At 42.9% G+C, this 25,558-nt stretch overlaps 1 protein-coding gene across 1 annotated transcript in view; it reads right to left on the bottom strand.

Annotated features, from left to right (window-relative positions):
• The window catches only part of GPAM (glycerol-3-phosphate acyltransferase, mitochondrial), an 88,820-nt gene extending 64,083 nt beyond the window's left edge, over positions 1–24,737 (bottom strand). The window contains exons 1-4 of the mRNA XM_077455049.1: positions 24,671–24,737; positions 14,326–14,496; positions 12,155–12,277; positions 10,451–10,524 (exon numbers count right to left, since the gene is read on the bottom strand). Of these exons, the coding sequence (XP_077311175.1) occupies positions 10,451–10,524; positions 12,155–12,277; positions 14,326–14,421 (293 nt within the window). The 5' untranslated portion in view covers positions 14,422–14,496; positions 24,671–24,737. The remainder of the gene's footprint in view (positions 1–10,450; positions 10,525–12,154; positions 12,278–14,325; positions 14,497–24,670) is intronic.
• Between the last annotated feature and the right edge of the window lie 821 nt (positions 24,738–25,558).

Genomic DNA, 25,558 nt, shown 5'->3' with positions numbered 1-25,558 from the left:
AAGTTGTTGAGAAGTTTAAAGCAGGGTTAGGTTATAAAAAAAAAATATTCCAAGCTTTGAACATCTCATGGAGCACTGTTCAATCCATCATCTGAAAATGGAAAGAGTATGGCACAACTACCAAGACATGAGCGTCACCTAAACTGACAGGCCGGGCAAGGAGAGCATTCATCAGAGAAGCAGCCAAGAGGCCCATGATAACTCTGGAGGAGCTGCAGAGATCCACAGCTCAGGTGGGAGAATCTGTCCACAGGACAACTATTAGTCGTGTGCTCCACAAATCTGGCCTTCATGGAAGAGTGACAAGAAGAAAGCCATTGTTGAAAGAAAGCCATAAGAAGGCCCGTTTTCAGTTTGCAAGAAGCCATGTGGGGGACACAGCAAACATGCAGAAGAAGGTGCTCTGGTCAGACGAGACCAAAATGTTGCTTTTTGGCCTAAAAGCAAAAAGCTATGTGTGGCGAAAAACTAACACTGCACATCACCCTGAACACACCATCCTCACTGTGAAACACGGTGGTGGCATCATCATGTTGTGGGGATGCTTTTCTATAGCAAGGACAGGGAAGCTGGTCAGAGTTGATGGGAAGATGGATGGAGCCAAATACATAGTCAGAGCTACAATGGAATGGTATAGATCAAAGCATATTCACATGTTAGCATGGCCCAGTCAAAGTCCAGACCTAAATCCAATTGAAAATCTGTGGCAAGAAAATTGCTGTTCACAGACACTCTCCATCCAATCTGACAGAGCTTGAGCCATTTTGCAGAGACATACCCAAAAAGACTTGGAGCTGTAATTGCAGTGAAAGGCAGTTCTACAAAGTATTGACTCCGGGGGGCTGAATACAAATGTACACCACACTTTTCACATATTTATTTGTAAAAAATGTTGAAAACCATTTATCATTTTCCTTCCACTTCACAATTATGTGCCACTTGGTGTTGGTCTATCACATAAATTCCCAATAAAATACATTTACGTTTTGGTTGTAACGTGACAAAATATGGAAAATTTCAAGGGGTATGAATACTATATTTCAGTGTGGTGGACTTGAAGACAGCCGGGCCGGACATCCTCTCACCCTGAAAATTGTCCCGAAGACAGAGAGTGAGGAAAATCCAAATGGTTACAGATGTAATTAGAGCAACAGGCATGGGAAATATTCCAGCGTTCCCAAATACTATTCCCATTACTATTCCTGAAGAAATTCCATTCATTTTGAAGAGATTTCCTGCTGTATCTCCAAGACAGCAGTAAGTCAAGAGAAATATCCCCAGCGGGACAGAAAGGGGAAATATTCTATACAAACCAACCAGAACAAGATTCCATTTAGAAAATGTAATGCAGTGAAAACGTATTTATATATATGTATTACAGTGGAACCTTGGATTGCGAGTAACGTGGTCAACAAGCGTTCCACAGAACGAGCTATTATTTTTTTTTAAATCCTGACTCGGTTTGCGAGTGTTGTCTCGCAAAACAAGCAGGATTTAAGCCTCTGCAGTGTGCAGTACCGCATTTGGGCAGACGTGTGGGGGTGCCAGTGACACCCGGAGCCACTCGGAAACACTCAGAAATACTCTGTTCCCAAGCCTGAGTGCATCCGAGCGGTCTCTGAGTATTTCCGAGTCTCTCAGGCGCCCCCAGCTCTGGCCACACGCAGGATTGCATGCAATATAAGTCAATGTGGAAGGAATTACTGTATCTTCGTTTCCATTGGCCTCTATGGGGAAACTCGCTTTGATATGTGAGTGCTTTGGATTAAAAGCATTCTCCTGGAATGGATTATGCTCGTAAATATAAATATATATATATATATATATATATATATATATATATATACACACACACACACACACACACACACACACACACACACACACACACACACACACACACACACACACACACACACTATATTACCAAAAGTATTGGGACATTGGGACACCTGCCTTTACACGCACATGAACTTTAATGGCATCCCAGTCTTAGTCCATAGGGTTCAAGGCTGTCCACAAGGTTTAGGAGTGTGTCTATTTGAATGTTTGACCATTCTTCCAGAAACGCATTTGTGAGGTCAGGCTCTGATATTGTACAAGAAGGCCTGGCTCACAGTCTCCACTCTTAATTCATTCCAAAGGTGTTCTATCGGGTTGAGGTCAGGACTCTGTGCAGGCCAGTCAACTTCCTCCACCACAAACTCACTCATCCACGTCTTTACGGACCTTACTTTGTGCACTGGTCCAAATCATTTGGTGGAGGGGGGATTATGGTGTAGGGTTGTTTTTCAGGGGTGAAGGGAGATTTTAAGTCATACCAAGACATTTTGGACAATTTCAGGCTCCCAACTTTGTGGGAACAGTTTGGGGATGGCCCCTTCCTGTTCCAACATGATGGCGCACCAGTGCACAAAGCAAGGTCCATAAAGACATATAATCATAACAGAAATCACCCAAATGGCCCTGATAAAAAGTTTACACACCCTGAAATGTTTGGTCTTGGTACAGACACAGAAGGTGGCACATACAGGTTAAAAATGGCAATTAAAGTTTAATTTCCCACATTTGTGGCTTTTTAAATCATAATTAGTGTCTGTGCATAGTAGTGAGTAATAGTCAATGAGTTTGTTAGCTCTCACATGGATGCACTAAGACTGGACACCGTATTTTTCCTGAGGTTACCTGTGGATTTTTCTTTGTAACCGAACAATTCCTGTGGCTGAAATCTTTCTTGATCTACCTGACCTTGGCTTGGTATCTAGCGATCCCCAAATTTTCCACTTCTTAAGTGATTGAACAGTACTGACTGGCATATTCAAGGCTTTGGATATCTTTTTCTATCCTTTTCCATCTTTGTAAAGTACCTTGTTGCGCAGGTCTTTTGACTGTTCTTTTCTACCGCCTCATGGCTCAGTGTCTAGCCTGCTTAGGGCATCCAAGGGAGAGGCGGCGGTCATTGCAATAACTTATGTCAAACTGTATTTGCGCAGCAGTCTTTCAAGTGCAATTATTTGGGGGAAAAAAATACACTTCAATGGATAAAAAAAAAAAAAAAACAGTAAAGTTTGCCCAATTTTTTCTGTATAATGTGAAAGATGTTACACCGCAAGAATTGTGAGAGAATTGTGATATTTATTCTAAGCAAAGAAAAAATCCTGATTCTCATTTTATCCAGAATCCATATCTAGACACACATACATTTAAAGCCGAACTCCTAACAGCGAATACAAAAACAAGACACATATACCAGAGCAGTTTTACTTCCAAATGATTTGTATTTCAGACCATCCAGTCCTGAGATTTACACTGCTCCGCCACACAGCACACCCCTGCCTGGCAAGGAAAGAGACCTGATATTTCTATGCAGTTAAGTAACACACAAAGGGCCAAATTGCTTTCTTGGCATTTTTCCCAAATATCAATTTTGGCAACTTTATTATTTATGAAGTTGTTACGGGAAATTCTATCTCTCGTCTTTACTGAAATTTTAAATCTGCTGTCTATCCACAGATTTTCAATGGTGTTTAAGTCTGAGCGCTGACTAGGCCATGCAAGGACATTCACCTTTTTCTAATTTAACCACTGTGTGCTCATTTTTGCTGTGTACTTTGGGTCAGTGTCATGTTAGAAAACCTTCTTCCCATTGACAACTTTCTGGCAGAGGGCAGCAGATTTTCCTCTAGAATTTGATGGTATTTTACCCCATCCATTTTTCCTTCTATCCTGACAAGTGCTCCAGTCCCTGCTTCAGAGAAACAGGATATTACCACCATCCAACTCAGTGATTCAGTTTTTAATTTATTTGTATTTTTTCTGACATGTTAGTGTTACATCTTTTACTTGGAGGTTATAAGTTGCACTGGTAAATACAGCTGGATAAAACAAAAACTGTGTCTGTGTTTATTTCAGACTGCCAAGAAACAAAATGTGATCATTTTTGATGGAGTGATTCTTTTCTATATCCAATGTATATAAAAAATATATATTTCTTCTTAAAACTGTCCATTTTGGATTTTGGTTAAATGTCCAAATTGGGCCCAATTAGCCATTTTTCCTCTCCAATGCCATGTGACTCAGTGTTACAAGGTCTCAAGTGTGAAAGGGGAGCAGGTTGTTAAATTTGGTGTTATTGCTCTCACTCTCTCATACTGGTCACTGGAAGTTCAACATAACACCTCATGGCAAAGAACTCTCTGAGGATCTGAAAAAAAAAAAAAAAAAAAAAAAGAATAAATTGCTCTACATAAAGATGGCCTAGATTATAAGAAGATTGTCAAGACCCTGAAACTGAGCTGCAGCACGGTGGCCAAGACCATACATCGGTTTAACAAGACAGGTTCCACTCAGAACAGGCCTTGCCATGGTCGACCAAAGAAGTTGAGTGCACGTGCTCAGCATCATATCCAGAGATTGTCTTTGGGAAATAGATGTATGAGTGTTGCCAGCATTGCTGCAGAGGTTGAAGGGGTGAGGGGTCAGCCTGTCGGTGCTCAGCCTATACGCAGCACACTGCATCAAATTGGTCTGCATGGCTTTCGTCCCAGAAGAAAGCCCACAAACAGTTTTCTGAAGACAAGCAGACTAAGGATATGGATTACTAGAACCATGTCCTGTGGTCTGATGAGACCAAGATAAACTTATTTGGTTCAGATGGTGTCAAGCATGTGTGGCAGCAACCAGGTGAGGAGTACAAAGACAAGTGTCTTGCCTGCAGTCAAGCATGGTGGTGGGAGTGTCATGGTCTGGGGTGGCATGAGTGCTGCCAGCACTGGACAGCTACAGTTCATTGGGGGAACCCTGAATGCCAACATATACTGTGACATAATGAAGCAGAGCATGATACCCTCCCTTCGAAGACTAAGCTGCAGGGCAGTATTCCAACATGATAACTCCAAACACACCTCCAAGACAACCACTGCCATGCTAAAGAAGCTGAGGGTAAAGGTGATGGACTGGCCAAGCATTTCTCCAGACCTAAATCCTATTGAGCATCTGTGGGGTATCCTCAAAACGGAAGGTGGAGGAGAGCAAGTTCTCCAACATCCACCAGCTCTGTGATGTCTTCATGGAGGAGTGGAAAAGGACTCCAGCGGCAACCTGTGAAGCTCTGGTGAACTCCATGCCCAAGAGGGTTAAGGCAGTGCTGGAAAATAATGGTGGCCACACAAAATATTGACACTTTGGGCTCAATTTGGACATTTTCACTTAGGGGTGTACTCACTTTTGTTGCTAGTGGTTTAGATATTAATGGCTGTGTGTTGAGTTATTTTGAGAGTACAGCAAATTTACACTGTTATACAAGCTGTACACTCACTACTTTACATTGTAGCAAAGTGTCATTACTTCAGTGTTATAACATGAAAAGATATAATAAAATGTTTACAAAATTGTGAGGGGTGTACTCACTTTTGTGAGATATTGTATATACACACACTTTTTTTTTTTTGGTTACTATATTATAATACATATTCAATGTTATATTTATTCTGCAATAAGTTTGTCTAACAGGCCCATAGCAAAAATGTAAAATTTACTCTGGCCCATAGGGGGCGTAAGGGTATAAGAGCTGAAGTTGATAACAGGGGCCCCAGCAAGCAAGAGCCCAGAACTCTAACTGCACCTTCTCACTATTTGGAGCATTCATGAAAGATTAAAAAAATGACAGACGAGACGCTCACATGATCCTTTGTCCCCTTCTTAGTGTGACATGTTCAATGATAATCTCAGAATCAAGTAACGGTTAAACGTTGGCGTGACGATACAAGAGGAGGCCATGTAAGACAAGTAGTCCCCCGTGTATCCAGAAATACATCCAGACAGCTGAGGGAACTCCGTTATATAGAAGGCAGCACAGGATCGCTTAAAAGCCAAGTATAATATATTTTTAGTTAGCACAGCTTACAATTATTTATTTCAGTCATTTTAAATTCAACTTTCACATTTTTACCAGTCTTCATCCTTTTTTGTTATTTTATTAAATATGTAAGGAAATCTCAGTGCAGTGTCTTAACTGTTGAAGCTAAAGTTCAAAAAAAAAAAAAAAAACAAACACACACAACCCCTTTTCCTCTACAGCTTTAATTACATTACTTAACTGTAATGAAAGGTATCCTACAAATTGCAAGCTGCTGGATTCTGTAGAAATCTTTACTGCAGGGCTCTCCTCTTTCTGCTGCTGCACTTAACTGCAGGGGTGCCCTGTCCTCTTCCCGCTGCTGAGCTTCACTGCAGGGGTGCCCTGTCCTCTTCCCGCTGCTGAGCTTCACTGCAGGGGTGCCCTGTCCTCTTCCCGCTGCTGAGCTTCACTGCAGGGGTGCCCTGTCCTCTTCCCGCTGCTGAGCTTCACTGCAGGGGTGCCCTGTCCTCTTCCCGCTGCTGAGCTTCACTGCAGGGGTGCCCTGTCCTCTTCCCGCTGCTGAGCTTCACTGCAGGGGTGCCCTGTCCTCTTCCCGCTGCTGAGCTTCACTGCAGGGGTGCCCTGTCCTCTTCCCGCTGCTGAGCTTCACTGCAGGAGTGCTCAGCAGCAGGAAGGGGACAGGGAAGCCCTGCAGTGAAGTGCAGCAACAGGAAGCGGAAAGGGTAAAAAATCCAGTAGCCTAAACATCATAGGACAACCTTCATTACAGGTAAAAAATGTAATTTAAATTAAAGTTGTAGAGAAAAAAAAAAAGTTTTCTCAAATAAATTTTAAAGTGTTTGAAAGGGTTTTTTTTTATTTTAAAATAACAAACGTCATACTTACCTCCACTATGCAGCTCGTTTTGCACAGAGTGGCCCGATCCTCATCTTCTGGGGTCCCCCAGTAGTTCTCGCGGCTCCTCCCCACATCAGATAACCCCCCTAGGAGAAGCTCTTCCAAGGGAGTTACCTTGCGAGAATGCACTCTCGAGTCCAGCATTTGGTGTCCATAGCCGCCGACGTGTCATTGGATTTGATTGACAGCAGCGGGAGCCAATGGCTGCTATCTATCAATCTATCCAATCAAGAGCCGAGAACCCCAGTCACAGAGACAATGTATCCCCGGCAGGTCAAGTTCCAGGGCTCAGGTAAGTAAAACGTGGGGGGGGGGGGGGGGGGGCGGTCACTGGCAGGTGTTTTTTCACCTTAATGCGTAGCGTGCATTAAGGTGAAAAAGCACGTAGGTTTACAACCCCTTAAAAACTTTAAAGTATTATCCACGTAGGGAGTGCATTGTTTTTAATGAGTCAGTCAACTCGCAGATCTGCAGTGCAAAAAGTAGCAATAAAAGCATAGCCATAGCTAAGAGTAATGTAATGAGCAGACAGTCTGCCTCTATGCAGGTTTTGAATCATTAAAGTGAAGTAAATCTACACTCCAGGCAAACAGCTAAATACACAAAGGGGGCTGTTTTACCTGCCAGATTATTTGTATTTCTGCTCATCCAGACCAGAGATTTACACAGCTCTGCCAAATAGTGTGGCCCTGCGTGGCAGGGCAGGAGACCCGATTTCCTATCTGCTGCAGTGTAACAACACTTACAGGTTTGGTCTCTACCCCAAACTGTGCCTGAAAAGGAGACAAAGCAGCACAATGAACTCATCTGTCACTCTGCGCTCTCCTCCAACCAACATGATTAGGGATGAGCTTCGAGTTCGAGTCGAACTCATGTTCGACTCAAACATTGCCTGTTCAGCGAACAGTGAACAATTTGGGCTGTTCGCAGCAAATTCGAAAAGCCGGAACACCCTATACAAGTCTATGAGAGAAATCTAAAGTGCTAATTTTAAAAGGGTAATATGCAGGTTACTGTCCTAAAAAGTGTTTGGGGACCTGGGTCCTGCCCCAGGGGACATGGATCAATGCAAACAAAAGTTTTAAAAACGGCCGTTTTTTCAGGAGCAGTGATTTTAATAATGATTAAAGTGAAACAATAAAAGTGTAATATTCCTTTAAATGTGGTACCTGGGGGGTGTCTATAGTATGCCTGTGAAGGGGCGCATGTTTCCCGTGCTTAGAACTGTCCCTGCACAAAGTGTAATTTCTGCAGGAAAAAAAGTCTTTTAAAATCACTTGCGGCTATTGTCGGCTCCCGTAATACAGAGAACACTCAATGAGTGTTCTCTGTATTAGCCGACAATTCATTCATTGATAAAAAAAAAAAAAAAAGCGTGGGGGTTCCCCTAAATTCAATTACCAGGCCCTTCAGGTCTGAAATGGATATTAAGGGGAACCCCGCATCAAATAAAAAAAAAATAATAATAATAATTGACGTGGGGGTCCCCCTAAAAATCCATACCAGACCCTTTATCCAAGTACGCAACCTAGCAGGCCACAGGAAAAGAGGGGGGAACGAGAGAGCGCCCCCCTTCCCTCCTGAACCGTACCAGGCCACATGCCCTCAACATTGGGAGGATGATTTGGGGGGTCTGTGATCCCTCAAAGCCCCATGTCCCCATGTTGATGGGGACAAGGGCCTCATCCCCACAACCCTGAGCGGTGGTTGTGGGGGTCTGCGGGCGGGGGGGCTTATCAGAATCTGGAAGCCCCCTTTAACAAGGGGACCCCCAGATCCCACCCCCCCCTGTTTGAAATGGTAAGGGGGTACAAAAGTACCCCTACCATTTCACAAAGAAAGTGTAAAAATGGTTAAATAAGACAAACATACTTTTGAAAAATTCCTTTATAAAAAAAAAAAAATACATAAAAAAAAAAAAAAAAAAAAGATTCCAGCGGTGCTAATCCACTCTTGCTATCCAGCGACGGATCTCCGGGGTCCAGCGATGGATGATCATATCCAGCGACAGGGTATCTCTCAGTCCAGCGCTGTCCATGTATCTGTCTTCTGTCTCCACTGCGGATACACTGCGGGGATCCCAGCGCTGATGTTTCTTATATTAGGAGGGCGGGGCCATCCGTCACCTGACCCCGCCCCCTCTGACGCTGGTGAGGGAAGCCAGGGGTTCCCCAGTGACGTATGGGTGACCCTGCCCCCTCTGATGTAACGCAGGTTTCCGTTACATCAGAGGGGGCAGGGTCACCCATACGTCACTGGGGAACCCCTGGCTTCCCGCACCAGCGTCAGAGGGGAGCGGCGACAGGTGGCCCCGCCCTCCTAATATAAGAAACGTCAGCGCTGGGATCCCCGCAGTGTCTCCGCAGTTAGACAGAAGACGGATGTATAGACAGCGCTGGACTGAGAGATCCCCCGTCGCTGGATATGATCATCCATCGCTGGATAGCAAGAGTGGATTAGCACCGCTGGAATCTTTTTTTTATTTTTAATAAAGGAATTTTTCAAAAAAGTGTGTTTGTCTTTTTTAACAATTTTTACACTTTCTTTGTGAAATGGTAGGGGTACTTTTGGGGGGTCCCCTTGTTAAAGGGGGCTTCCAGATTCTGATAAGCCTCCCGCCCGCAGACCCCCACAACCACCGCTCAGGGTTGTGGGGATGAGGCCCTTGTCCCCATCAACATGAGGGGTCACAGACCCCCAAAGCATCCTCCCAATGTTGAGGGCATGTGGCCTGGTACGGTTCAGGGTGGAGGGGGGGGGGGTGCTCTCTCGTCCCCCCTCTTTTCCTGCAGCCTGCCAGGTTGCGTGCTCGGATAAAGGGTCTGGTATGGATTTTTAGGGGGACCCCACGTCAATTGTTTTTTTAAATTTGATGCGGGGTTCCCCTTAATATCCATACCAGACCTGAAGGGTCTGGTATGGATATTTAGGGGGACCCCCACGTAAAAAAATTTTTATTATTTGACACGGGGTTCCCCTTAATATCCATAGCAGACCTGAAGGGCCTGTTAATCAAATTTAGGGGAACCTCCACGCTTTTTTTTTTTTATCAATGAATGAATGAATTGTCGGCTAATACAGAGAACACTCATTGAGTGTTCTCTGTATTACAGGAGCCGACAATATAGCCGCAAGTGATTTTAAAAGACTTTTTTTCCTGCACAAAATGACACTTTGTGCAGGGACAGTTCTAAGCACGGGAAACATGCGCCCCTTCACAGGCATACTATAGACACCCCCCAGGTACCACATTTAAAGGAATATTACACTTTTATTGTTTTACTTTAATCATTATTAAAATCACTACTCCTGAAAAAACTGCCATTTTTAAAACTTTTGTTTGCATTGATCCATGTCCCCTGGGGCAGGACCCAGGTCCCCAAATACTTTTTAGGACAGTAACTTGCATATTAGCCTTTAAAATTAGCACTTTAGATTGTGAACGTTCCAGTCCCATAGACTTTAAATAGGGTTCTAAAGTTCACACGAAGTTTAGGTCTGTTCGCAGGTTCTGGTGTGAACCGAACAGGGGGGTGTTCGGCTCATCCCTAAACATAATGAATTCAGATCCTAATAAAAATTTATTCAGGATTTGAAAAAAAGGAATAGAAAGTGTTTTTTGGGTCTTTGGAATAAGGTTCTCTTGTATTTTTTTGATTTTTAGGCTTCCGCTAAATGCGGAACAGCACTCACCTGGTGTGCGTCTCATTGATGTAGATGACATTCCGCAGACCTAAGGAGGGGATGCTGGGGTTGTAGAATTTATCCTGCAACAAAACAAAACCAGTAAGCATTTTATTAATATTTTAAATGATTAGTGTTTTAAGTGGAACTCCAGCTAAACGTACAGTTGACATACATAGATTAGAGTTTATTTAGCAGCTCAGATATGTGGAAAGGGGAAGGTTTTTGTCATGGGTGCCCCCTAGTGTTGCACAGAGGCTATGTCCCTGTCTTCAGATGGCAGTAGCATTTGGCACGTAACATAAATGTATAAATAGCTTGGAGACCTTTAAAACATTTTTAAAAAAATGGTATTATATTGGAGGGATTGCCTTTGAGATGGAGATTACAAAAAGCGACAACTTTTACTGCAAAGAGGAACAGAACAAGGATTCAGGCAAACCTAAAAAAAAAAAAAAAATGTATTACTATTTAGACATTAAATCTGACCTCCAGCCTTCCCTTCAGTCCTAGATGTACAGGCTCCACTCCTGGACTGAAATTGCTTATTGCACACTGTGGGCTTGTTACAATGTGCAGAAGGTGGTGCAGAAGGTGCCTCATTTCCTGGCTGGAGGACCATCCAGCATCATGCAGCTCTTTCTTCCACACCCTGACTGTCCCTGGCCCGACCCCTTTAAATTTTTGGATTTCGGTTCACTCAAGGCATTTTAACTACTTCCCACCCGGCCGGGGGGGGGAACCTCCTCCTTCTGACTGGACGTTCAGGAACGTCCTTCAGAAGGAGGGGGATTGCGCATGCCCGCGCAGCTGCGCAATCCCGATGCACTCGTGTCACCCGGACATGGCGCATCTCCGATCGGCAGGAGGGCTCTGTGATTGGCCCTCCTGATCACATGACGGTCGTGTCCAATCACAGCCGTCATGTGATGTAAACAGCCAGCCGGTTGCTAGGCCATCGGCTCTCCTCAAACGGAAGTCGTCGCTGAGGAGAGGAGAGCAGATCGCTGCAGCTGGCTGGTGATCAGTGAGTATGAGCTGTTTTTTACAGCTTTTTACTCACTGATCACCAGTCTAGTATAAAACACACGTCCCCAAATAATAAAAAGACATGTCCCCCACATATGTCCCAATGATTATCTGCACACATCTGTACATGATCAGTTGCATACATATGTCCGTGATCACACAAACCAATTATTATACACTTAATGGAATTTTTTTTACCAAAAACATGTAGCAGAATACATTTTGGCTTAAATTTACGACAAAATTTGATTTTATTGGATTTCTTTGAAAACAGAAGAAAATATTGTCTTTTTTTTTTTCAAATTTCCGCTCTTTTTTCGCTTATATCGCAAAAAATAAAAAACGGAGTCGTGAATAAATACCACCAAAATAAAGCTCTATTTGTGCAAACAAAATTATAAAAGTTTTATTTGGGTACAGTGTAGCACGACCGCGCAATTGTCACTGAAAGTGCGAGAGCGATGAAAGCTGAAAATTGGTCTGGGAAGGAAGGGGGCGAAAGTGCCCTGTATTGTAGTGGTTAATATTTGCATAACTATGGGATAATCATATGATTGTATATGGGGGGGATGATATGGGCTAATGATATGATTCTATGGGGGGGGGGGGGGGGAGGATGATATGGGATAATGATATTAATGTATGGGATAATGATATGATAATGATCTGCCTCGGTCCTCTTACCCGGCTCTGAGGGGTGCAGACATAGCAGCATCGACCAACAAAGGGCCTCTTCCGGCTCAGCAGGGTCTCCTTCCATTTCAGTGTGGTGGACTTGAAGACAGCCGGGCCGGACATCCTCTCACCCTGAAAATTGTCCCGAAGACAGAAAGTGAGGAAAATCCAAATGGTTACAGATGTAATTAGAGCAACAGGCATGGGAAATATTCCAGCGTTCCCAATTACTATTCCCATTACTACTCCTAAAGAAATTCCATTCATTTTGAAGGGATTTCCTAATTTCCTGCTGTATCTCCAGGACAGCAGTAAGTCAAGAGAAATATCCCCAGCTGGACAGAAAGGGGAAAATAAAAGCCCCTATTCTATACAAACCAACCAGAACAAGTTTCCCCTTTAGAAAATGTAATGCAGTGAAAACTTATATATCTCATACTAAGTTCTTTTTAATTAATATTTCTTGGTTTCTAATGTTTTAGACCCCTTCCCTTCTCTATCCAAAACCACCAGAACAAGTTTCTCTGTAGAAAACATGATGTAATAACATATTATATAATACTGTAAAACATTTGTTTTTTATTTTATTGCATTTACATGTTTTTTTAAAGAACTGAAATCATAATTTTTAAATATTACCCAATAAACATTTCTAGGGTTGCATAGATACCAGCATTTGCACTTGTACTCGTACTCCTGCAAATGGGCCGATGCTTGACCCGATACCTGGGCAGTGAGGGGCGATTGGTGTGGCGGTAGGGGGGAGTTACAAACATCAACCTCCCTGTATAGATTTCAATAAAGCATCTGACAGCCGCTTTTGTACACCCCCCTCCCCCCGTCCCAGATATGTCAGGATGGAGAGCAGAGGAAGGAGATGGTAAATCTGTAATTTACCGGCTCCTTCCTTTTCTGAATGCACAGAGTCAGTTATCACTGTCCATGCATAACTGTGTTTCAGTTTATGAACGGGGAGAGGAGCCTCTGTCTCCTGCCCTTTCATTTTCAGTGCAGCCGAGGCTGCAGAGAAATGGACTGGGGAAGCTGTGTCCTCAGTCCCTTTGTCTGCCTCAAATGGGAGATGTCAGGGATCTGTTTAGACCCCTGATATCTTACCAAAGCCCCACAACAGGGCTGATAAGAAAAAATAACAAACAACATTTAAAAGGGTAAAATTGTTAAAAAGAATTATAAATATATATTTGTAAAAAAATAATAATAATATCACGACACTATTTTTTTTTTTTTTTTATAACGGTAAACGGTATCGGCGAGTACTTGGTCTTAAAGTGGTATCTTTGCAACCCTAAACATTTCTCTACAATACATTCCAAATGGGGACAAGCAAAATTAACTTGTATCTAGAAAATATAAGAACCAATAAAAAAAATTAAAATTATTAGTAGTAATAATAATAATAATAATAATACACACACACACATATAATAGGCAGGACTGATTTCTCTTATACCAAAAATTGTATTGTAACTGTACTGTCTGCCTTAATTTTGTAAAGTGCTGAGCAAACTGTTGGCTATATATAAATCCTGTATTAAATATACATAATTTTAATAACAAAAATGTAATAATATTTAGTAAGCAATGTTTATTTGGTGAATTGAAATAATGATTGTTCATGTAAAAACAATATAAAAATGTATCTGTATTAAATACCAATGGGGAAAACCAGAAACTATTTTCTATTTAGAAATCTAGTCACAATTAAAAATCTAACAATTTTTATTTACAAAAACAATTGATTACATTTTTAGAGAATTGAAATAATAATGTTTAAATAAGAACATGCAAAAACAAACATACGGTTTGAGGGATCATAATAATAATGTTAACGTAATAATATATAAACATTTATCTATATTAAATCCCAATGGGGAAAAATCAGAGCATACGGTTAAGAAAATTGCTTTACTATTAAAAATATAACTATTACAACAAAAATAATAATAATAGTTTATTTAGATTATTGTAAAACTTTTGTGTGAAGAATATTAATGTTTACTGAACAGACATGTGATTGGACGGTGAGAGTAGGGATGTAGCAGGACGCACAGCACATTCTCTATATAAAGTTGGAACTGGAACAGCAATGAGCACACAGGAAAACTTTGCCAACCATCCAGCCATTACAGGCAGTGGGACAGATGATGGATTTCACTCACCCATTCTTCACCGCAGTTCTTCAGCCTCCCCGCCGGACAATCCACCAGGCTGGGAGAGTAGCGACCTTCACCTCCCCCCAGGGAATAATCCTCCATCTTTGTCAGCTTAGCAGATCCAGGATTGCAGGCTGCTCAGTGCAGAGACACGACCTCCTCCTCCTCCTCCCCTCCCTGCAGGGACACAATAATAGAGAACACTTCAGTCACACCACACCGGCGGCTGAAATGGGCTGACCACTCCGACCTTCCCTTCTACAATAGTCCCAGGTCATGTGAGCTCAGGAGGTGCAATGTAGAGAAAAATAATAATACAGGGGGGCCAAAAAAAATCTCCCAGGAGAAGAGGAGCAGCGTAATTAATGAGTAATAGTAGGGATCAATCATTACACGGGGAAAAACTGCTCCCTGTACAATGAAGCACATAGTTGCACTCAATTGCATACAGTTTGCCCAATCTGCAATCAGAGATTAATTTCTACTACATGATACTTGTATACCTCAACCTACAGGGAGCTGACCACAGGTGTACAGGCTCCTCTCCTGGACTCAAATTGCTTACACTGATTTCACTGCACACTGTGAGCTTCTCACCACGTGATGAAGTCGTCGCAGCATGTCAGATAGAGCCTGCCTTATTTCCTGGCTGGAGGACACCCAGCATCATTTAGCTCGTTCCTCCCCAGCCTGCCCGTCTCTGGCCCCGCCCCTTTCACTGACTGTAGTTTGGTTATTTCAGTGATGGAGGCTCAACATCACATGTTGGCATTACCTAGGGTGGTCTGTATGCATATGCAGCATGCCTAGTAACGCCCACTTCTTCAGACCGACAACCACCTGTCAAGGCATTCTGATATTTACATAATTCCTCCCAAGAGCCCACCCACTGCTTACATCCAGCTTGGGGGACTTTGGGGTAGTACTGAGACAGGGCGCTGTGATGTTTTGAGGAAGCGCTGTACAGCCCCCTGCTGGCTCCTCCTACCAGCCATGATCTGCCTACATTGCATACAGTGTGGAAAATTATTTGATCCCCTGCAGATTTTGTAAGTTTGCCCACTTACAAAGAAAGAAAGCTGGGTTCAAACTGGAGCGATGAGAGAACCCCTGCGATCCCTGTGCGGGTTCTTGCATAGCATCTGAATCGCAAGGGCGGTTCACACTTACTTCTGACACCCGCAGCAGTTCGCAATCTAAAATTGGCTTAGCAGAACGCAGTGCGAATGGTGGAATCGAATCTCAAGGGTCTGAATACCCATACGATCTGATTCCAGTGTAGACCAAAAAAAATAAAGAAAAAGGGTCCGCCGCCATTACGGTCCGAATGCGATGTGATTTCCAAAAATACAAACTATATGGCTGAATTCACATCGCACAGACGACGCATGTGATGTGCCAGCTATGCGATGTCTGGGACTGCATAAGTGTGAACCCAGCATGAAGGGTCTAGAATTTTTATCATAGGTGTATTTTAAATGATACAAAGAAAAAACATGATACAAATGTTATAAACGGAGTTGCAGTTCAGCGAGTAAAAAAAGTAGTTGATCCCCCAACCAACCAACAATAATCTGGCTCCCACAGACTGGCTACAGTATGCGCTCATGTGGTACACAGATTAGTTATGTCAATTTAAGAAGGTCCTCCTAACGACAACTCGATGTGTATAAAAGACACCTGTCCACAAAATCTTTCTTCCATTCAAACCTCTCGATCATGGGCAAGACCAAAGAAATGTCAAAGGACGTCAGGGAGAAGCTTGGGGAGAAGGAGACAACCATTGGAGTGATTATTCGTAAATGGAAGAAATACAAAATAACCATCAATCGCCTTCGAGCTGGAGCTCCGTGCAAGATTTCACCTTATGGGGTAAGGATGATCATGAGAAAAGTGAGGGATCAGCCCAGAACTACACGGGAGGGGCTTGTGAATGATCTCAAGACATTTGGGACCACAGTCACCAAACAAACCATTGATAACACAATACACCACCAAGGATTAATATTCTGCAGCCCCAGCAAGGTCCCCCTCCTCAAGAAGGAACATGTACAGGCCTGTCTGAAGTTTGCCAATGAACATCTAAAATGATTTAGAGAAGGGTTGGGAGAAAGTGCTGTGATCAGAGAAGACAAAAATTGAGCTCTTTGGCATTAACATGACTCACTGGGTTTGGAGGAAGAAAAATGCTGACTGTGACCCTAAGAACGCCATCCCTATAATCAAGCACGGAGGTGGAAACATTATGCTTTAGGGCTGTTTCTCTGCTAATGGTACAGGCCGACTTTGCCACATTGAGGAGCCAATGGACGGGCCATGTCTTGTAAAATCTTGGAGGAGAACCTTCTTCCCTCAGCCAGAACACTGAAGATGGGTTGTGGATGAGTCTTTCAGCTTGACAATGATCCAAAACTTCCCACCAAGGCAACAAAAGAGTGCCTCAGAAAAAAGCACATTAAGGTCACAGAGTGACCTAGCCAGTCTCCAGATCTTAATCCTATAGAAGGAGCTGAAATTTCAAGTTTCCAAGCGACAGCCAAGAAACCTTAAGGATTTTAAGAAGATCTGTAAAGAAGAGTGGACCAAAATCCCTCCTGAGATGTGTGCAATCTCGTAACCAACTATAAGAAATGTCTTACCTCTGTGATTGCCAACAAGGGTTTCTCGTCCCAAGTACCAAGTCATGTTTTGCTTGGGGGATCAAATATTTATTTTACTCACTGAACTGCAACTTAATATATAACATTTGTTTTATGTGTTGTTTCTGGATTTTTGGTTGATATTCTGTCTTTCTCATTTAAAATATGCCTATGATAAAAATTATAGACCCTGAAATGTCTCATTAGCATGGGGCAAGGAAGGCAGCCCCCCCCCCCCCCCCCCGAGGATGCCCACCAAGAATGCCCATCCATGATCACAGATAAGCCCACTAGAGCCCACCAGGGATGGCAATCATTACCCATCAGCTGTAGAGCCACCGCAAGGGAAGGGCCGGCGTTCTCTAGCTAGAGAAGCATATCATAGAGGCTGAGGACCTCAGTCACCCATCCCATGCGGAAACCTTTAATGTGGGGGTGTGCCCTGATGGCAATGGTGAGGGGTTCCACGGCTAGGGCATACAATAAAGGGAATATGGGCAACCCTGGCGAGTACATCTAGATAGCGCAACAAAAAAAAGGGGAAAATTTCGCCCTGGGATAGCACAAATGAGTCGGATATCCAACCACTGACTTGGATCTGGGCAGTGGCGGCCTGGTAAAGAAGTTGGAGCCACTTGACAAATTGTGGGCTGAAGCCAGGGTATGTAAACTTTTGATCAGGGTCTTTTGGGTAGTTTCTGTTGTCATTATGATTTAAAAACAGTAAACACAGTTGATTGATAATAAATAGCTTCAGCCAAATAGTAACCATGAGTGAAAGAAATGCGTCTGTGCGATCATTCATAGTCTCTGAAAAATGGCCAAGAAATCATCAATTCTGCCAGGGTGTGTAAACTTATGAGAACAACTGTATACTGTGATTCTGTACTTGCCAAGTATGCTGAAGAAATCCCCCTCTGGCTGCAACCACTTTAACTGTAGGCAGCTGAAGCTGCTGCCTGTTCACTTCCTGGATTTACCCACAGATACACACCTCCAGCTCTGCAGCTCTCATTTGCTCCTACTATGGCTCATCCCCCCTCCCTTCCTGGCAAACTCTTCTGTGTGTGAGAGAGAGAGCTGTGCATGGTGTCATAAGCCTAGGCTGATTACCAGACAAGAAACAGGAAGTGGGCTGTATAAGGTAGAAAAAAAATGTTTTACCATCCTAAAATTAAAACAACAAGGGCAAAAGATTTAATAGATGGAAAAAAATGACTGAAGGTCCACATATAATCAAATCCATACAAATCACTATATACATCCGACACTTCCCAAAAACATAACATGGCAGATTTCAATCACCAAGAACCATTCTGATTGGGTATGCTATTTTCAGTGAACATAATGTTGAAAGCCCAGCGCTACAATTTTATGTTTTTAAATAAATTCTCCGCCCAATTTGTACAAATATAAACGCAGCTCTGGTCACAATACTCCTCTCCGGACTCAGATCTGCCGTGGTATTGAGGAGCCACACCAGATATGGTGAAAGTAGACCCATTAGTACATATGTAGATTAGTTGTGGCAGATGAGGTATAGACCAGTTATGACTTACACTATATTCCCAAAAAGTATTGGGACACCTGCCTTTACACATACATGAACTTTAATGGCATCCCAGTCTTAGTCTGTAGGGTTCAATATTGAGTTCGCCCACCCTTTGCCGCTATAAAAACGTCAACTCTTCAGGAGTGTGCCTATGGGAATGTTTGACCATTCTTCCAGAAGTGCATTTGTGAGGTCAGGCACTGATGTGGACGAGAAGGCCTGGATCGCAGTCTCCACTCTGATTCATCCCAAAGGTGTTGTCGGGTTGAGGTGCAGGCCAGTCAAGTTCCTCCACCCCAAACTCGCTCATCCATGTCTTTATGGACCTTGCTTTGTGCGCTGGTCCAAAATTATTTGGTGGTGGAGGGTAGAGGGTGTGGGGAATTATGGTGTGGGGATGTTTTTCAAGGGTTGGGCTTGGTCCCTTGGTACTAATGAAGGGAATTCTTAGGGCTTCAGCATACCAGGACATTTTGGACAATTTCATGTTTCCAACTTTGTGGGAACAGTTTGGGGATGGCCTCTTCCTTTTCCAACATGACTGGGCACCAGTGCACAAAGCAAGGTCCATATAGACATGGATGAGCGAGTTTGGGGTGGAGGAACTTGACTGTCCTGACCTCAACACGATAGAACACATTTGCCCACAAAGTTGGAAGTATGAAATTGTCCAAAATGTCTTGGTATGCTGACGCCTTAAGAGTTCGCTTCACTGGAACTAAGGGGCCAACCCCTGAAAAACAAACCTGCACTATAATCCCCCCTCCACCAAATAATTTGGACCAGTGCACAAAGCAAGGTCAATAAAGACATGGATGAGCGAGTTTGGGGTGGAGAAACTTGACTAACCTGCACAGAGTCCTGACCTCAACCCGATAGAACACCTTTGGGATGAATCAGAGCGGAGACTGCAAGCCATACCTTCTTGTCCACATCAGTGCCTGACCTCACAAATGCACTTCTGGAAGAATGGTCAAACATTCCCATAGACACACTCCTAAACCTTGTGGACAGCCTTCCCAGAAGAGTTGAAGCTGTTATACCTGCAAAGGGCAGGCCAACTCAAAATTGAACCCTACGGACTAAGACTGGGATGCCATTAAAGTTCATGTGTGTTAGAGCTGCACAATTAATCATTAAAAAATTGTGATCTTGATTCAACCCCCCTGAGGATCTCTATTGCAGAGTTTGCCATTCTTTCATATAACAAGTGGAGAGACTTATCTGTTCCCTCAGCAGTCAAAAGAAAACATCTGGGCAGTCTGCCAAGTTTTTAACATGAAACATTGTAACGAACTCTTCCATCTTAGATCAAAGGGATAAACTTCTGTGTGTAAAGAAAAAAATCCAGGCAGTCTGCCAAGTTTTTAACAATGTGTAAATGCGGGAAGTTTAACCACTTAAAGTCTAAACCTTTTTCTGACACTTGCTTCTTAAGTTAAGATCAATATTTTTTGCTAGAAAATTACTTGAAACCCCCCAAACATTATATAAATATATACACATACATATACACACATATTTTAGCAGAGGCCCTAGAGCAGTGATGGTGAACCTTGGCACCCCAGATGTCTTGGAACTACATTTCCCATGATGCTCAACTACACTGTAAAGTGCATGAGCATCATGGAAAATGTAGTTCCAAAACATCTGGGGTGCCAAGGTTTGCCATCACTGCCCTAGGGAATAAAATAGCAATTGATGCAATATATTATGTCACCCTGTATTTGCTCAGCGGTCTTTTAACCAGTTGCCGACCACCGCATGCCGATGTACGTCGGCAGAATGGCACGGGCAGGCATAAGGGCTTACATGTACGTCCCTTGCCTCCCGCGGGTCGGGGGCCCGATCGGGCCCCCGCCCGGTGCCTGCGGTGGTCGGTTTTCGTCCGGGAGCGATCCGGGACGAGGGGGCGGCCATTCATTCATGGCCACCCCCTCGCGATCGCTCCCGACGAATAGAAATCCCCCGTGACATCACTTCCTCTCCTGTAATGTAAACACAGGAGAGGAAGTGATGTATTCTCTCCTCCGTGTCGGTATTTTTCGTTCCGACACGGAGGAGAGCGGATCGGTGAGTTGCACCAACACTCTACACACACACTAGAACATGCCAGGCACACTCACACCCCCCCTTTACCCCCCGATCACCCCCCCAATTACCCCTGCCCCCCAGTCACAGTGACACCAATGTCATTTTTTTTTTTTTTTTGCATTGGTGTCATTTGTGACTGTAATAACTGTTAGGGCAGTTAGAGTTAGCCCCCTTTAGTTCTAATGTACCCCCCTAACCCCCCAATAAAGGTTTAACCCCGTGATCACCCCCCGTCGCCAGTGTCACTAAGGCTGGGTTCACATTGCAGCGGTTTATGAGAACGAATGTGATTCGCACCGCACTGCAGTGCAAATCACATCCGATCTCTGTGCGATTCGAGTTCAGCCATTCGCCGCATCCGCCGCACCCGCCGCAAATTCGCACGGGACCCTTTTTTTGGCCCGCAGCAGAATCGGATCGCATGGGTGTTCACACCATGCGATCCGAGTTTGCAGATCGCACTGCGATATGCGAACTGATCTGGGGGTGTCAGTAACATTTCACTGACACTCCCAGCAGTTCGCATAGGGCAGTGTGAACTGCCGCCAGGAGGCATGCGATGCGGGAACCCGCCGCGGATTCGCGGCGTTTCCGCATCGCTCCAGTGTGAACCCAGCCTAATAAGCGATCATTTTTCTGATCGCCGTATTAGTGTCACAGGTGACGCTAGTTAGGCAGGTAGGTATTTAGGTTCGCCGCAGCTTTTTATAGCGCCAGGGACCCCCATATACTACCGCATAAAGCCCCCTGATTGCCCCCTAGTTAACCCTTTCACCAGTGATCACCATATAACTGTTACAGGTGACGCTGGTTGGTTAGTTATTTTTTTATAGTTTCAGGGCACCCGCCATTTTTTACCTAGTCTCACTAGTGTACCCCTAAATTTAGGGGTGTCTACTTTCCAAAATGGGGTCATTTGGGGGGGGTTTGTGCCATCTTGGCATTTTATGGCCTTCAAAACTGTAACGCCCTTACAAAGCCTGAAGGCGGTGCTTGGTTTTCGGGGCCCCGTACGCGGCTAGGCTCCCAAAAAGTCCCACATATGTGGTATCCCCGTACTCAGGAGAAGCAGCAGAATTTATTTTGGGGTGTCATTTCACATATGCCCATGGCATGCGTGAGCAATATATCATTTAGTGACAACTTTGTGAAAAAAAAAAAAAAAAAAAAAAAAAAAAGTTTGTAATTTTCCCGCAACTTGTGGCAAAATATAAAATATTCCATGGACTCAACATGCCTCTCAGCAAATAGCTTGGGGTGTCTACTTTCTAAAATGGGGTCATTTGTGGGGGTTTTGTGCCATCTTGGCATTTTATGGCCTTCAAAACTGTAATAGGTAGTGAGAAGTGAACTCAAAAATTTACGCCCTTAGAAAACCTGAAGGCGGTTCTTGGTTTTCGGGGCCCCGTACGCGGCTAGGCTCCCAAAAAGTCCCACATATGTGGTATCCCCGTACTCAGGAGAAGCAGCAGAATTTATTTTGGGGTGTCATTTCACATATGCCCATGGCATGCATGAGCAATATATCATTTAGTGACAACTTTGTGGAAAAAAAAAAAAAAAAAAAAAAAAAGTTTGTAATTTTCCCGCAACTTGTGGCAAAATATAAAATATTCCATGAACTCAACATGCCTCTCAGCAAATAGCTTGGGGTGTCTACTTTCTAAAATGGGGTCATTTGTGGGGGTTTTGTGCCATCTTGGCATTTTATGGCCTTCAAAACTGTAATAGGTAGTGAGAAGTGAACTCAAAAATTTACGCCCTTAGAAAGCCTGAAGGCGGTGCTTGGTTTTCGGGGCCCCGTACGCGGCTAGGCTCCCAAAAAGTCCCACATATGTGGTATCCCCGTACTCAGGAGAAGCAGCAGAATTTATTTTGGGGTGTCATTTCACATACGCCCATAGCATGTGTGAGCAATATATCATTTAGTGACAACTTTGTGTAAAAAAAAAAAATAATTTTTTTTTTTGTCATTATTCAATCGCTTGAGGCAAAAAAATAAAATATTCAATGGGCTCAACATGCCTCTTATCAATTTCCTTAGGGGGTCTACTTTCCAAAATGGGGTCATTTGGGGGGGTTTTGTACTGCCCTGCCATTTTAGCACCTCAAGAAATGAGATAGGCAGTCGTAAACTAAAAGCTGCGTAAATTCCAGAAAACGTACCTTAGTTTGTAGATGTGACAACTTTTGCGCAAACCAATAAATATACAATTATTGACTTTTTTTTTACCAAAGACATGTGGCTGAATACATTTTGGCCTAAATGTATGACTAAAATTGAGTTTATTGGATTTTTCTAATAACAAAAAGTAGAAAATATCATTTTTTTTCAAAATTTACGGTCTTTTTACGTTTATATCGCAAAAAATAAAAATCGCAGAGGCAATCAAATACCATCAAAAGAAAGCTCTATTTGTGGGAAGAAAAGGACGCAAATTTTGTTTGGGTACAACATTGCATGATCGCGCAATTACCAGTTAAAGCAGCGCAGTGCCAAAGTGTAAAAAGACCTCTGGTCATTTACCAGCAAAATGGTCCGGTCTGAAAGTGGTTAAATGCAATTTTGGGGAAAAATACACTTCAATTAATAAAAAAAAAAAAAAACAAACAAACAGGAATGTTAGCCCAATTTTTTGGGGTTTTAATGTGAAAGATCATGTTATGCCGTGAGAATTGTGAAAGAATCGTGACCTATCTTCTAAGCAAAAAAATCGTGATTCTCATTTTAGCCAGAATCGAGAATCGTGCAGCTCTAATGTGTCTGTGTGTGTGTGTGTGTGTAAAGGCTTTTTAGTAATAAAAAGTATTCAGACCAATCAGGCCACATATAGATAAATCGCAACAGATAATGTATTGTGCAGTCATGACATATGTAGACCTGTTGTGAGAGAAGGTACAGACCAGTTATGTCACATGTAAATTTGTCGGGACAGATATAAGTATAGACCAGTCATGAGTTATGATATGCACCAGTCATGACACAAGTAGACCAATCACGACAGATAAAGTATAGACCAGTCATGACACATGTAGATTAGTCGTGACAGAGAAGGTATAAAACAGTCATGACACATGTAGGCCAATCGGGATACATGTAGACTAGTCGTGACAGATAAGGTATAGACCAGTCATGACATATATAGACCAGTTGCAACTGATTAAGTATAGACCAGTCACAATAGATAAAGTATAGACCAGTCATGACATAAGTAGACCAATCAAGATTCAAGACATGTAGATTAGTGATGACAGATAAAGTATAGACCAGTCATGACAGATGTGGTATGCAGCAGTCTTAACACATGTAGACTAGCTGTGACAGATATGGTATACGCTAGACATGACATATACAGACCAGTTGTGACACGTGTAGACCAATCTGGACATGTGTAGATTAGGGACAACAGATGGAAGTATAGACCAGTCATGACACGTGTAGACCACTCAGGACATATGTGGAATAGTCATGACACGTGTAGACCAATCAGGACAGTGTGGAATAGTCATGACACGTGTAGACCAATCAGGACAGTGTGGAATAGTCATGACACGTGTAGACCAATCAGGACAGTGTGGAATAGTCATGACACATGTAGATTGGTTGTGGACAGGCCACAAGTATGGTCAGATACAGGGGTGGTGCAGGACACAGAGTGGGAAATGTTCCAGGAGATTTGTAGAGGACCAATCATGACAGATGAGTGGAGGTGTCAGAGTGATAGAAGAGATGTATAGGAAGCGGCTGGTCGGGGGTAGATTGGTGCAAAGGGGGAGGGAAGGGGTCCATCATCTCCTCTTTGATGGGACGTATGGATCGGGGAGATGATTGCTCCTCTATGTGGGGGGGGGGCTCGGCCGCTCCAAGGTCACCCGGGTCCGCACAGCAGATGATCGGCTTATCTTCGGGTTATTAATACCACACACAGCTCTGTGGAGGGGGGGAGGAGGTGACGGTATAGGGATGCCGCACACACAGCTCTCTATAGACAATGACACCCGACGCTGGGAGAGCGGAGCACCCCCCAATCTCCCCACACACAATGTATTCACATAGACAACTCACCACTCTATCCTCCTCCACTCAGCGCCCGGCTCATGTGTGCAACATGCCGCTCCCCCTCAGCCCGGCCCACCGGCCGCGCACCGCCCATGACGTCACTGCCCCGTTCCGAGCCCCCGCCCGGCCATCTTTAGTGTGGGCATGTGGGCACAGCCAGGTTCTGATGTATATTGTGTTATATGGGGTGGCCTTATAAGTACAGGAGGGGAAGACTATAACATGACATACTATCATCATTATTATTATTATGATATGATTGCCATGAATTACATTATTTTCTTTGCTGGCTTTGCAAATGAATAAATTTTTATTCTAATATAATTTTGCATTATTATTATTATTATTATTATTAATAATAGTATTTTGGCATAAACAACATTATTCTTTATTATTTGCACTATTAGTAATTTGTAAATACATATATTTTTATTATAATATTATTTTGCATTAATGTCATTTTTATTATTATCATCATCATTATCCTCAATATTATTATTATTATTTGATTGCCATAAAAACTTTTTAAATTAATTAAAAAATACGTTTTTTTTATTTTTTTAACTGGTACTATTAGTATTTTGCAAAATAAATAAATTTTTTGTTTTTTTTTTGTTTTTTGCAGTAATGTGATTTTAAGGGTATTATTATGATTATTAATAAAAATAAATCTAATATCTCTACTTTTTTTTATAACTAATTTGTAAATAATATTTTTAATAAAATTGGTGGCATGAACTGCATAGTTATTGTTATGGATCAAGTAGTCATTTACATATAATTTTTATTTTAATATATTTTTGCAGATTATTATTTATTATTATTAATATTTATTTTGCACAGTTTTACAGCTGGACATTTCTATCAGACCACTCATGGTTATTGTTCTAAATA

Source organism: Lithobates pipiens, unplaced genomic scaffold (assembly GCF_037356315.1).
Source record: "Lithobates pipiens isolate NorthernLeopardFrog02 unplaced genomic scaffold, aLitPip1_a1.2 Scaffold_25, whole genome shotgun sequence".
NCBI lineage: Eukaryota > Metazoa > Chordata > Amphibia > Anura > Ranidae > Lithobates > Lithobates pipiens.
The sequence above is the reverse complement of the archived record's forward strand: the minus strand, read 5'-3'. Positions and strand labels throughout refer to the sequence as shown.